Source organism: Brienomyrus brachyistius, chromosome 25 (genome assembly GCF_023856365.1).
Source record: "Brienomyrus brachyistius isolate T26 chromosome 25, BBRACH_0.4, whole genome shotgun sequence".
Lineage (NCBI taxonomy): Eukaryota > Metazoa > Chordata > Actinopteri > Osteoglossiformes > Mormyridae > Brienomyrus > Brienomyrus brachyistius.
In genome coordinates this window covers 6,060,477-6,072,085 of record NC_064557.1, presented here as the reverse complement: position 1 = coordinate 6,072,085, position 11,609 = coordinate 6,060,477, and the positions used below count along the sequence as shown (strand labels likewise).

The following is an 11,609-nucleotide window of genomic DNA, read 5'->3' as shown; positions in this document are numbered from 1 at the left end:
GGTGGAGCGTTCGTGTCGTCACCAGGTATCGAGCGTGTTTTCAAACTCCGGTTAAACTGTGTCTTTTTTTCTTGTCTTAAAACGAGTGGTAAGTTAATTTCACGTTTAGAAAGTAGGTTTCAAACATAAAGAATATTGAAAGATCAGTATTAAACAGCAGAGGTGTATGAATGTTATAAGGTGAATGGCCACCAGAGATATGAAAAGCCATGAGCATTTTTGGTCACCATGATTACAGTTGCTAGGTAACACTCAAACACCATCCCATTTTGGGAGATTTATTAAAAACTGCAAACATATTCTTTGTAAGTGACTGACATACGATTTTGCATGGGTTTTACATCCACTCCAAAGCCGCTGTTAAGCTTCATAAAGATAGATGTCTCTCGGTAAGGGGACCGATACCTTTATCTATCTGATTGAATATAATGACGTTAAAATAGTTCTATGCTTATTTTCTCCTGTTGTCAGTTAATGAAATCGTCAATTGTTATTTAAATACGTGCGCGCTTTTCATGTCGCTTGTCCAATTGCATATTTATATTCACGAGTCCATAAGCGATAAGTCTAGTGATACTTACATCTTGCAAAAACTAAAATAATAAGTATATATAGTGATATTTAAAGCCAGATAAAGTCGTGACATAAAGCTATAGTGATAGGTAGTTAATATCACGATATAGAGCTATATTTACAGCAAGCAACGTTTTGTTCGGCAAAGCAGTGTGAACCAGAGTAAACCGAACTTAAAAATATGTAATTCTGTTCTGCTAGGCACATGATAATGCTATTAAAAATGCTGTCACAATGAACTATTAACCTTAAGTTTTGGTTTATTCCTGCTCATTTTGTTTCCAGGCAGAAGCAGGGCAATACTCAGTGAACATAAGTACTATTAATATACAAGCCGAGCATGACCTTTAGTCCTTGAGTCCGACATTTAAATTCAGTTTACTAGATGATATCTCTCTCTCTCTCTCTCTCTCTCTCTCTCTCTCTCTCTCACACACACACACACACACACACACACATACTTTATCAACTATTTACAATGAAGACTGAGCAAAACTGAAAGTCGGACATTTGCTAACTGATCAGTGGGTCTGCTGTTTTTCATAAGTGTGCTTATCAAAACCGGAGGTTACTTGCTGAAATAAGTGGTCGGTTCCACGTTAAATTATAACTAGTGGAAATAATGAGATTTCAACTGCTTTAAAATAAGTATTGAAATGCTTGCAGGGTGTTAAGAGTTACATCATTTTAGACCCTTTTTTATTTTAGTGGTTAATTAAAGTGGTACTAACAGTACATCAACATATTTTAAAATCTATTTCAGATTGAGAGCAGAGCACATCTCTATCTTCTGAGCTTTGCCCAGGTTTGACCTCTAAAGATGAAAGATCACAGAAGCCTCGTCAGACAAGCTGTTGTCCTGCTGGATAAGTTTCAGCCAGAACAGGGCAGCTTCCAGGCCTTTGTAGACAACGCCTCCAAGTCACTCCAGGTGGGTCAATGCTTGGTCTGGACAACGAAATGCTCCTTGTGGTCCTTATAAGGCATCTTAAAAATACCAGGACTGAGTTTAAGGATAACTCATCGATGAACTACCACTAAAGCAGCACAACTGAGTTCCTAACTTTAATCAATGTTTAATTACACAAATATATAATTACAAACTTGATGGTAACTTTAGCATTAACTATTATTCGGAAGACCCAACAAGACGTGTTATCCATGTGTTTCAGAACCTATAGGACGAATAGTACAAAGTAACAAAACACAACCCTGGTGAAATCTCATCTGTACAATTTCAGAAGGTGGAGTAACATGTTATGGATGTAAAGCCCAAAGAATGGAACACTTGAGAAAACAAAGGATTAATTGCAAAGATGTAAGGTTGAAGTGCAGTTACTGTGTTTACTGAAGAATTCAAGTACAAGTATAAGTGATGAGGAAAATCTTCTGTTTAAATTAACACTGGATCATTCCAGTAGCAACCAAGATAAAAAAGATAATGATTTTAAAACCAGGTAATAGTTTGAATATCAAGCTTTTCACATGTATTCATAATGTGAATGTTCATCCCGGCGTATGTATTTGTAATTATCTCCAGGACCTGGAAGAATCGGAGCAGAACTTTGTGCTGGAGATTATTTCTGGCTGTGTCGAGCACAGGAAGCTCTTGGACGTTGTGGTCGATACTTTCTACCATCGCACTGGAAAAGGCTTCCTACAAGCTGATCGCAACCAGTTTATGGGTACGATCGTTTTCAGCAGTCATTGCGTTTGCTGTGAAGAAGGAGACATATTTAGCAGCTTTTATAGAGGATTCTTCTATGAACCTACGTTCCTGTATGTTTTTAGTGACCATCGGTGCGATCAACCACCATCTCGATGCAGATAGATACAGCTACAGCTACAGATGCAAGTATAGGGTTAGCCATTGTTGTTTTAGCATGTTTGATGCTAACCTCCGTTTGGTGAACAGCTTCTGGCTGCTACATCATTTATCTCTAAGAGAATCTGCAGTGTAAGAACAACCGAGGTCATATGTGCAAGTACAGAAGGGATAGTTCTGCTCTTTCAGAGTCCGGCTTGCTTCATCTATATTTTTTGCTCAACAGTGATCTGTTTCCTGGCCACGTTCCTCCTGGAAGACCTAGGTCTTCGCTGCTTCAGCAAGATCGTCAAATGCCTGGATGCGGCGAAGATGCACAAGGTAAATCACTCACATAGACTTAGGCCAGCAAAGAGGGAGGTGTTGGGCTGCTGCTCTAAAATCAGGCTTTAAAGGGACATGAGTTGCCAAAATGTCACTGTGAGGTCATGGGGCACTGCAATGTCACAGGCCTCATTACAACGCATTATGTAATAAGACCACAATATCTAATAACAATAACAAAATGTTACAAATTGATAGACTACATTATAATTTTCTATTGCAACATTACCCTATTATTATTATTATTGTTATCATCATTCACTTTGTTACATTCTGTCGAGTTATTACATAATGCAGAATTACTACATTATTACATAACACGCTGTTACAAGCCTTAATCATGTAAGAAACAATATGTTTTGCACGTCATCTGGAGGTTTGCAGTGTGAGTAGCAATGATGTTGGCTGTTACTACTGCGTGACACTGTGATCAGAGGAAACTTATTTACCCATTGAAATCTCAATGGCTTCCATTGTTATTCCATTGCTATGACTCACTTAAAAGACTTTAGTCCAGTACAGGAAAGGGAATTTAATGATGTTCTGCCTCTTTCAGTTTCTGAGTTTCTTCTTCAATGTGAACAACCTCAGCACCTGGATCCGAGGGGAATGGAGTCAGATCTATGACGCCCCCTATGTGGAGAAGAGCTGGATTGCACCTCTGCTTAGGTACTGGGAGATAAAATGTTTTCATGGGCATTCAGAGCTGAATGTTTTACCTCATTCACTCATGTACATTCCAGTGACTGAACAGATGACACCAGGACTGAAATGCAGACTGGTGAACAAACGAGTCAGTATTGTGCATTAGTGACCAAGAGGATATTTACTCATCATCATTTATACATAAATACATATTTTACACCACTTACTCTGTACAGAGTGGCATGAAAGTAAAAATCCAGACCAAGTGTTTGTTTCAACCAATCAGGTGAGTACGCTGGGACTGTGACTCTATAGGCTCAGCAGTTGGTTAAAACAAAATCTTGGTCTAGATTTTTACTTTCTGGACCTGAGCTGTCCAACTTTGCCATTCGAACACGTTTGCTAGTCCCACCTCAACGTACCAAAATAGTACCCCAGCTTGTTTGGTACTTTTGGTACTGGTCCTGGACTGGGAGTCAGTGGAAAGGGGAAATTACAGGATTTTAGTACCAAAAATATTGTGACTAGTGCAGTGGAAATGCAGCCTTAAAAGTAGCATTTCACCTGCCTGTTGTTTGCGAGAGGAAAGCACAGTCCGAGCGAGCTCCCCACACAGGGCCTGTGTTCGTGAGAGGAAAGCACAGTCCGAGCGAGCTCCCCACACAGGGCCTGTGTTCGTGAGAGGAAAGCACAGTCCGAGCGAGCTCCCCACACAGGGCCTGTGTTCGTGAGAGGAAAGCACAGTCCGAGCGAGCTCCCCACACAGGGCCTGTGTTCGTGAGAGGAAAGCACAGTCCGAGCGAGCTCCGCACACAGGGCTAGGGGCAGGAAACCAGCCGACAGCCACAGACAGCCGCCTGTGTTCGTGAGAGGAAAGCACAGTCCGAGCGAGCTCTGATTTCTGATTCGCACTCCACTGTTCTCCTATCACCACACACGTATATGCCTCCGGTGCCTTCCTCTCAAGGACAGACCTCATTTCTGTCCAACAGGAACGCCCTTCTTCTCTCTAATCATTAATAAAATACTCCACTAGGTGGCAGCCAGCGGTTGAAGGAATTATCACCCAACTGGCCAGCAAAGCGGCTGGTGGGATTCAGCCCAAGAAAGGCAGTCAGAAGATCACTGAACCTAGGGAGTTTGCCCTGACCAAGCCCAAACCTCGGCCTCTCCCCAAACCAGAGCCCATTCCCCAGCAGGAGCGACACCGGCCGGTAGGTGTGCGCCTCTGTGTCTCTGTGCACCTCTGTGCGTCTCTGTGCGCCTCTGCGTCTCTGTGCGCCTCTGCGCCTCTGCGCCTCTGTGCGCCTCTGTGCGTCTCTGTGCGTCTCTGTGCGCCTCTGCGTCTCTGTGCGCCTCTGTGCGCCTCTGCGTCTCTGTGCGCCTCTGTGTGCCTCTGTGCGCCTCTGTGTCTCTGCATGACATAACCCTATATCTGCCATGTTGGCTTTTTGATGGAATTTTGAGTCCGTCTATCATGTGATCCAGGTACCAGGCAGCATCTATCAGCTCCCCACGGAGAGAGATGTGCTGGAGAAGGTCAAGCAGAAGAACCGTCAGCAGGCTAATGTATGAAATCAGCAAAGCAGTCATTTAACCTACCAGTCAGGAATTAAGTGTAAATGTCAATTCACCGCTTGATGATTTTGTCATCGAATTGGTCGACTTACTTGTTTGTCGGTTTGCCAGCCTGTAGAGCGATCAATCAATCAGTTCATCTTTCAGCCAAATAACACAACAGTTTGTCGGTTAGTATGTCCTCTAGCAAACCTCTAAATCAGTGAATTATTTTGCCAGCCTACTGGCACTGATGAATTTTGTTGACGGTTGGATTGAAATCATTCTGTCTAAGGCTCAGTTCAGGCAAGAACACACAGATTTTTTTTTTTTTTAATCAGACTTATATTCACGTTTGAAAAAATGATTTAGAAATTTTCCTGATATTTCTAACTGGCTCACTATGCTAGTATTGTCCACGGACCATTAAAAGAGTTACGTTAAAACTCTTCTCACCATAACTCATATGCAGAGGGGGACATTGAAGTGAACCTGAACCTGAAATGTCCACCTTTGCTCATATGCAAATAGATAAAAAAAAAAAAAAAACTATGCAAAATATAAGGCTAACGGACATACAGTTGGGATTTGAACCCACAACCTTCTAGGCAGAGCTGCAAATGCCTGACCTGCTAAGCATCACACCACCTCCTTCTTTTGTGTCCTTCCAGAAAGTCATGTTAGATGCCAACACTCAACAGTTCCACTGTGCGAATCCCGAGAAGTCACAACGCACCAAGGTGAGACAGGGTCCTGTCTTCCTCACATTATAAGCAAAGTAGGTTCTCTTCTGCTTCTAAGCCACCCATTTATACATGTATACAAGCTAGCTAATGTATGTCAAAAGCCTGGTGCGTAATTATATGCCCATGTGATAGAGTAGCCTCCCGTTATGCTTCCTGGGGGGTGCTCTAGGCTCACTGTGTATTTCACAGATCTGTGTGCCTTTGCTCTCTATGTGTGATAAACCAATTTTACCCAAGCATTACGGGAATGGTCTCGCTGAAGGACCGGGCATGTAGCATACACTCTTTGGACTGTCTCTGTCTTGCAGAAGGTGCTATCCCGGATCCAGGAAGAGCGAGATGCCCAGCTGCAGTTTAACTCGCTCTTCTCCTCTGGGATTCCATCCAGCCACAAGGTGTTGCCTGTTCCTGTGGACTTAGGACCTACCTGGTCCTTCAGAGTGTTTTAGCAGTTAGTCTGTGTGCTTCTTTAGGTGACTTGTCTAACTGCCTGTCTGCTTGTGTGCCTTTCTGAGGTCCGGGATGCATCCTGCATGTCAGCCTGTCTCTCCCTCTGTGTTTCTGTCTCGCTGTTTACAGGCCAGCGCTTCTGTCATTTTGTACATCACTGTGGTCCAGCTGGTACCCTGTCTGTCTGTCTACCTGCTGGCCTCATTCGACACAGTTTGGCCTGTCTATATATCTCTGTGGTCCAGCTGGTACCTTTCCTGTCTGTCTGTTTGTTTATCTGTCTCTTTAAAGTCTGACTGACACCCTATTGGACTAACACACTGCTTTATACATCTGTGCTTTGACCAGACGGACAGCCCGCCCATCAGACTGAACACCACCGCCATCCTGCGCGAAGGAGCCCTCTACAACCGACAGGTGGAGGAGGAAACACGGAGGTACACACAACCACGTCAAACATGCACAAACTACAGGTTTCTGCGAGGCAGGCGGGCTGAACTCTCGGCCTGCTGCAGGATGGTGGCGCTCCTGAGTGGGGGAGGAGAGCCTTCATCCTTCCTACGGTGGCAGAATGAGGTCCTGCAGCAGGACCTGCAGGAGGAACTGGCCCAGCTGGAACGGCGCCGCCTAGAGGGACTCATCAGCCATGAGGAGGCGGCACTGGCCCGCGTGCGCGTGATGGAGCGCAACCAGCAGAGGGCGCTGCTCAAGAAAGAGGAGGTGCCCAGGCACTAGGCAGACAAAAGATACATGAACATTTACAATGACAACATCCTGCATGCCACTACGTCAGTTCACACTCTCGTCCTGCAGACCGCTGAACTGATGCATCGCTACGCAGAGAAGCGCCTGCAGGAGGAGCAGGAGATGAGGGAGCTGGTGGAGCAGGTGGTGGAGGGACACAAGAACGCCAAGGAAGCGAAAGCCAAGCTGTGGGCGTACAAGCAGCGCATAGGTATCATCACACCGCCCTCTGGTGGTTTGGTGGACCCTCTTTTACATTACGTGCCCCCAGTGTCAGTTTAAACTAATGACATGTCAACAGCTTGTAAGAGGACGCTCAGCAAAATGATGATGTGGCAGGCAGAAAAGAATTTAAGTTCCGGTCTCCATACAGCTCGTACAGTGTGTCATTAAGCCGTGAAATATTTATATATACACATACAGTAGGTGTCGGTGCATTCTTCGTCTGAATAAGCCTCGTGATTTCACAGTGCTCTTCCTTATGTTTCTGCGAGTGACTAATAAGATTTGTTGTATCAAGCACTGCATCGCTTTCTAGTTTTAAGCCACATGCCTCAGGCTTACTGTAGTGTGTGGTGGAAACTTATAATCTGCACAGCTGCCTTAAATTTGGCAGACTTGAGTAATTAAATTGATCGGGCTGTAGCCGATGTCAATGAATTAAAAAAATGCCTGGATCGGCCCTGATTCCGATCTCTGATATTGGCTCGGGACATCACTCTTTGCTGCCACTTGCCCAGGTCTCGTCTAGGAGCTCACCGAGCTGTTTGTGGTTCTTGCAGTGGAGGAGGTTTCTGAGCAGAGCCGGCACCTCTTGCGTCAGGCCTTGGAGCGGGCCCAGGCGGACCTGGCCAGGAGGCTGGAGCTGATCTGTCAGATCCGGGCCATGGAGTCTGTCCCCGTCATCAGACACAAGTTTGTGGATGACACTGAGGTGATCCGCAGTGCGTAACAGGGCAGCTGTGAGCCACCACGCAGACAGGATGTTAGACCCGAGCCCATCAGCGCTAATCCCTCACCCCCACATTTCCACATTGTCCCAGACGGCAGGCCATGCCCTCCTGGGAGAGATGTCTCTGGCTGAGCTACGTGAGCGGCTGGCCCTGCTGCGGGAAGCGCAGAGCCGGCAGCAGGAGGAGAAGAGAGAGCGCCTCCAGGTGGCGAAGCAGCACCGCCGGCAGTGGCTCCAGGGGCAACTGGACTTCATCAGCCAGCAGAGGGCAGCACTGGGAGAGGAGGCCAAACGGAAGTGAGGTTTTTGCATGCATATATTGGATACACATGGTCTACACACACACCTGCATCACAAGTATTAAAGAGCACCTTATCTCGCAGTCGCTAAAACCATATATAATCCAGACATGCAACCTCTCCTGGAAGATCCCGGAGTCTCCTGCAAATTGACAACAGCTCCCTGACGCCTGCAAACGATGCACAATGTCCCGGAAATCTGTCATCCCGCTATTCAGTGCTGGTAATATTAGTCAGCAATAAGTTTTACTGCTGCAGCCTCACCCCAAATTTTACCACCACTCTCTAGCCCCAGTCAGTAGATTGTGTCCGCCCACCCCAGTCGGTAATATATATACGGCGTTACCATAAAACCAGCCAGCACCCACCCCTCCTGGATGCCCCTCATCTGCCTCCCTGTAATCAATATCTGGATGTCTGACATTCTGATATATGCAATAGCTGAGATAGCACGTTGCTCTGTGCTAACTGAGCTAACCTTGTGCCGTGGCTAGTTGAGATAGCCATGTGCTGTGGATAACTTAGACAGACCTATGCTGTGGGTGCCTGCTTTAGCCTAGCTAGTGCTAAATAAGCTGCTGATGTGCTGTGGCCGACTGAGCTACCCTTGTTCTAAGGGTAACTGAGCTAGCCTTTTGCTATGGCTAATTGAGATCGCTGTGTGCTATGGCTAACTGAATTAGCCTTGTGCTATGGCTAACTGTGCTAGCCTTGTGCCATGGCTAACTGTGCTAGCCTTGTGCCATGGCTAACTGTGCTAGCCTTGTGCCATGGCTAACTGTGCTAGCCTTGTGCCATGGCTAACTGTGCTAGCCTTGTGCCATGGCTAACTGTGCTAGCCTTGTGCTATGGCTAACTGTGCTAGCCTTGTGCCATGGCTGAATGAGGAAGCCGCCCATGCATCATGGTCCACATTCTGGACTGAGTGTCAGTAAACGAGTGTGACTGCGGGGCAGGCAACTGGAAAAGAGGACCCGGCAGAAGCCCTGCCCGGGGGTGAGCGATGACCAGCAGCTGCTAGAGCTTCAACGCAAGCTGGAAGACAAGCGGCAAGAGAGGCAGAGACACAGGCAGGCCGAGGATGCCAGAGGCAAAGTGTATGGGCAGGCCGCTGCACAGGCCCTGCTGGGATGGAACCAACGGAGGGTGAGCCTGCATCTCAGTCACCCATACAAGAGCACCAGCAGCCCTGTCTGGATATTTATATGTGAGCATTGAATAGAAACACACACACACACACACACACAGCTTCACGCAACATCCGGCACACGTAACGGTGAGATTCTCACAAATCTGGCATGACACTCACGCTTTCAGACTCTCATGCAGGAAATCTTACAGCAAATCTATATTATTCCATTATAAACCTAAAATTAGGCAGACTGTTTACAGTGTAGTAAAGCTGTTACATACATAACCCTGGAAGCGACACTCTTCTGATTTATGGCTTCCATGCTATGAATAACTTTATGTATTTAATAGGTCTCTGCTTAGCTTTTTCTCATTTGTTTACTGAGGTGATATTTTTTCCGAATCGATTACAAGTATTTTAAATAATGAAACTGAATGCTTGCTTTGTTACATTCGACCGCCATTTATTTTATTTATTAATATCATATTTAATTTCTAAATCCCTTAATTAACATCAACATCGTGTGGCTTGAAACAAAGAAGCATCCCTTGGAAGGCAGAACCATTAATATGTGCACTTCCCCTCCACACCTGTGTCGTCCTCCTTTCCTCTCCCCGCCCTCCCCTACTTGCGGCCAGCAGCAGTGGTCTGAGGAGAACCACTGGGAGGAGCTAGAGAGCAGCCTGGAGCGCCAGGTCCAGCATGCAGCTTCAGCATCCGGCGGTCTCAGCCTACTCCGGGGCCCTGAAAAGCCCCCATCCTCGTTCACCTGACCAATCAAAGGGTCCAGCAAGGGAGAAGATTAAGAAGCTTATGTGAGACACGTTACTGTGAAATATGGCAGCCTTATTGTCTGGTTTTAAGAGAAGTTGTCACAAATATATTATTTGTTGGGTCTTTATTTTTTATATAGCAATGTGTGTAATGTGACTGCATTAGCAACACCCTCAGGGACACACACACATTAAATCGTGTTTCCATATTTGCATTTACTGAGCCGGCTGGCTTTGAAGGGGGCAAAGTTTTATGACATTCATACTAACTGTAACCATGACTTGGAACTTATTTGCCCTGATGTAGCTGTGACTCAGTATGGAGTTTGTCTGCTGCCCATCGGACTTTCCCAAGCGTCCTTCATGTATGCAACAGTTTTGTTACCTTGTAAATAATCTGGGGGCTTTGCAAACTACCCCCAAGCTTCTGATGCACCGAATTTTAGGTTTATAATGGAATAATCGGATTATTCGTAAGACTGCCTGCGTGACGGTCTGAAAGGATGAATGTCACGCCAGATGCGTGAGAGTTGGGAGCCTATTTTCTGTGTGCCTCTGTCTCTGACTTTCAGTGGCTGGTAATTTCCATCCCCCTCACATCTATGCGTTCCCCCCCATCGCGGAGCACAATGACAACAACCCAAAAACCCGCAAGCCCGCGACCTCCTAATATTTACCTGCAACTCTTATTTTCTAAACAGCTGAGTACATTTCTGCAGGTACCACTACTTGCTAGATAATAATATGTGCTGTTACTGTGCAAAACAATGCTGCTTAATAAGAAATGAAACTACAGAAGAAGTGCAACATGGGAGATTTTCACATAGAATTTTGAAGGTAAACATTACTATGACAACCGCTATGTCAGAATTTCGGAACTCTGCGATGTGATATAAGCACTTGATTCACTTCAGAACAAATCAGACATTGAACGTCATGCATCTGAAGATGAAGTGGTCCTTTTTCACCTGCTTTAGACCCCCACTGGTGGCCGATGAGGCTGTGGAAGAACCCCGAAAAGCAAGAGAATGCCCCAGAAAAGAAAAGAAAGAAATTCTGGGTGAAGATGTTTGCCTTTGCCAAAAAAAGAAAGGAATAAAGGAAGAAAAATCAAAAACTGATGCGAAGCAGCAAGATGAAAACCACGCTGAGGTGGAGAGAGAGAAGGATGGAGAAACAACAGCAGTCTCGGAGGAGACCAAAGTGAGCGAGGCACCTTTGGAAGACAAAGCAAAGGTGAAGGAGTTACAAGCAGAGATCGAGGCAGTCTCGGAGGACATAGACGAGACGCAAAGAGCAATTGAAAAAGTACAAGCTGAGATCGAGGCAATTCTGGCGGACCTTTTGGGTGGAACGGACATTGGAGGAGAAATATGAGGGGTGCTGCAGGAGGAAGGGGCAGAAAAGCAGTGGAGGACCAGATTAAGGCAAAGGCAGAGATGATGTAGGAGGACACGAAGGAAGAGGTGAAGGAAGCTGACTGTATTAAGCATGAGTAATATTTATAACTTATCAATAAAGTGTTAAAAGATGAAGAGAATGATCTTTTTATTTGGATGAGAGGGGGCTGTGTTCACAACATAATGCCA

At 45.7% G+C, this 11,609-nt stretch overlaps 1 protein-coding gene across 10 annotated transcripts; it reads left to right on the top strand.

The window, feature by feature from the left end:
- The first annotated feature begins 8 nt into the window (after positions 1-8).
- cfap99 (cilia and flagella associated protein 99) lies at positions 9-11,537 on the top strand. 10 transcript variants are annotated; one of them, XM_048995977.1, is made up of 17 exons: positions 251-389; positions 1,337-1,504; positions 2,114-2,258; positions 2,625-2,719; positions 3,279-3,391; positions 4,404-4,581; positions 4,856-4,936; positions 5,596-5,664; positions 5,979-6,065; positions 6,469-6,557; positions 6,636-6,840; positions 6,934-7,075; positions 7,647-7,798; positions 7,908-8,113; positions 9,072-9,261; positions 9,889-10,062; positions 10,998-11,537. In XM_048995977.1, the coding sequence occupies exons 2-16, from the start codon at positions 1,394-1,396 to the stop codon at positions 10,018-10,020; spliced, it is 1,995 nt and encodes a 664-aa protein (XP_048851934.1). In that variant the 5' UTR covers positions 251-389; positions 1,337-1,393; the 3' UTR covers positions 10,021-10,062; positions 10,998-11,537. The 10 variants fall into 10 exon arrangements, with proteins under 10 accessions (XP_048851931.1, XP_048851934.1, XP_048851929.1 ...); XM_048995974.1 differs by lacking the exons at positions 251-389; positions 10,998-11,537 and adding an exon at positions 9-88 and having other exon boundaries at positions 9,889-10,128; XM_048995972.1 differs by lacking the exon at positions 10,998-11,537 and having other exon boundaries at positions 9,889-10,128.
- The last annotated feature ends 72 nt before the right edge of the window (positions 11,538-11,609 follow it).

Bases quoted from the DNA above. Each gene is read 5' to 3' on its own strand.
- cfap99 (XM_048995977.1), top strand. From the start codon at position 1,394: ATGAAAGATCACAGAAGCCTCGTCAGACAAGCTGTTGTCCTGCTGGAT. The intron at 5,665-5,978 runs GTGAGACAGGGT...TCTGTCTTGCAG, and splicing joins AGAAGTCACAACGCACCAAG to AAGGTGCTATCCCGGATCCA. The intron at 7,799-7,907 runs GTGATCCGCAGT...ACATTGTCCCAG, and splicing joins AGTTTGTGGATGACACTGAG to ACGGCAGGCCATGCCCTCCT.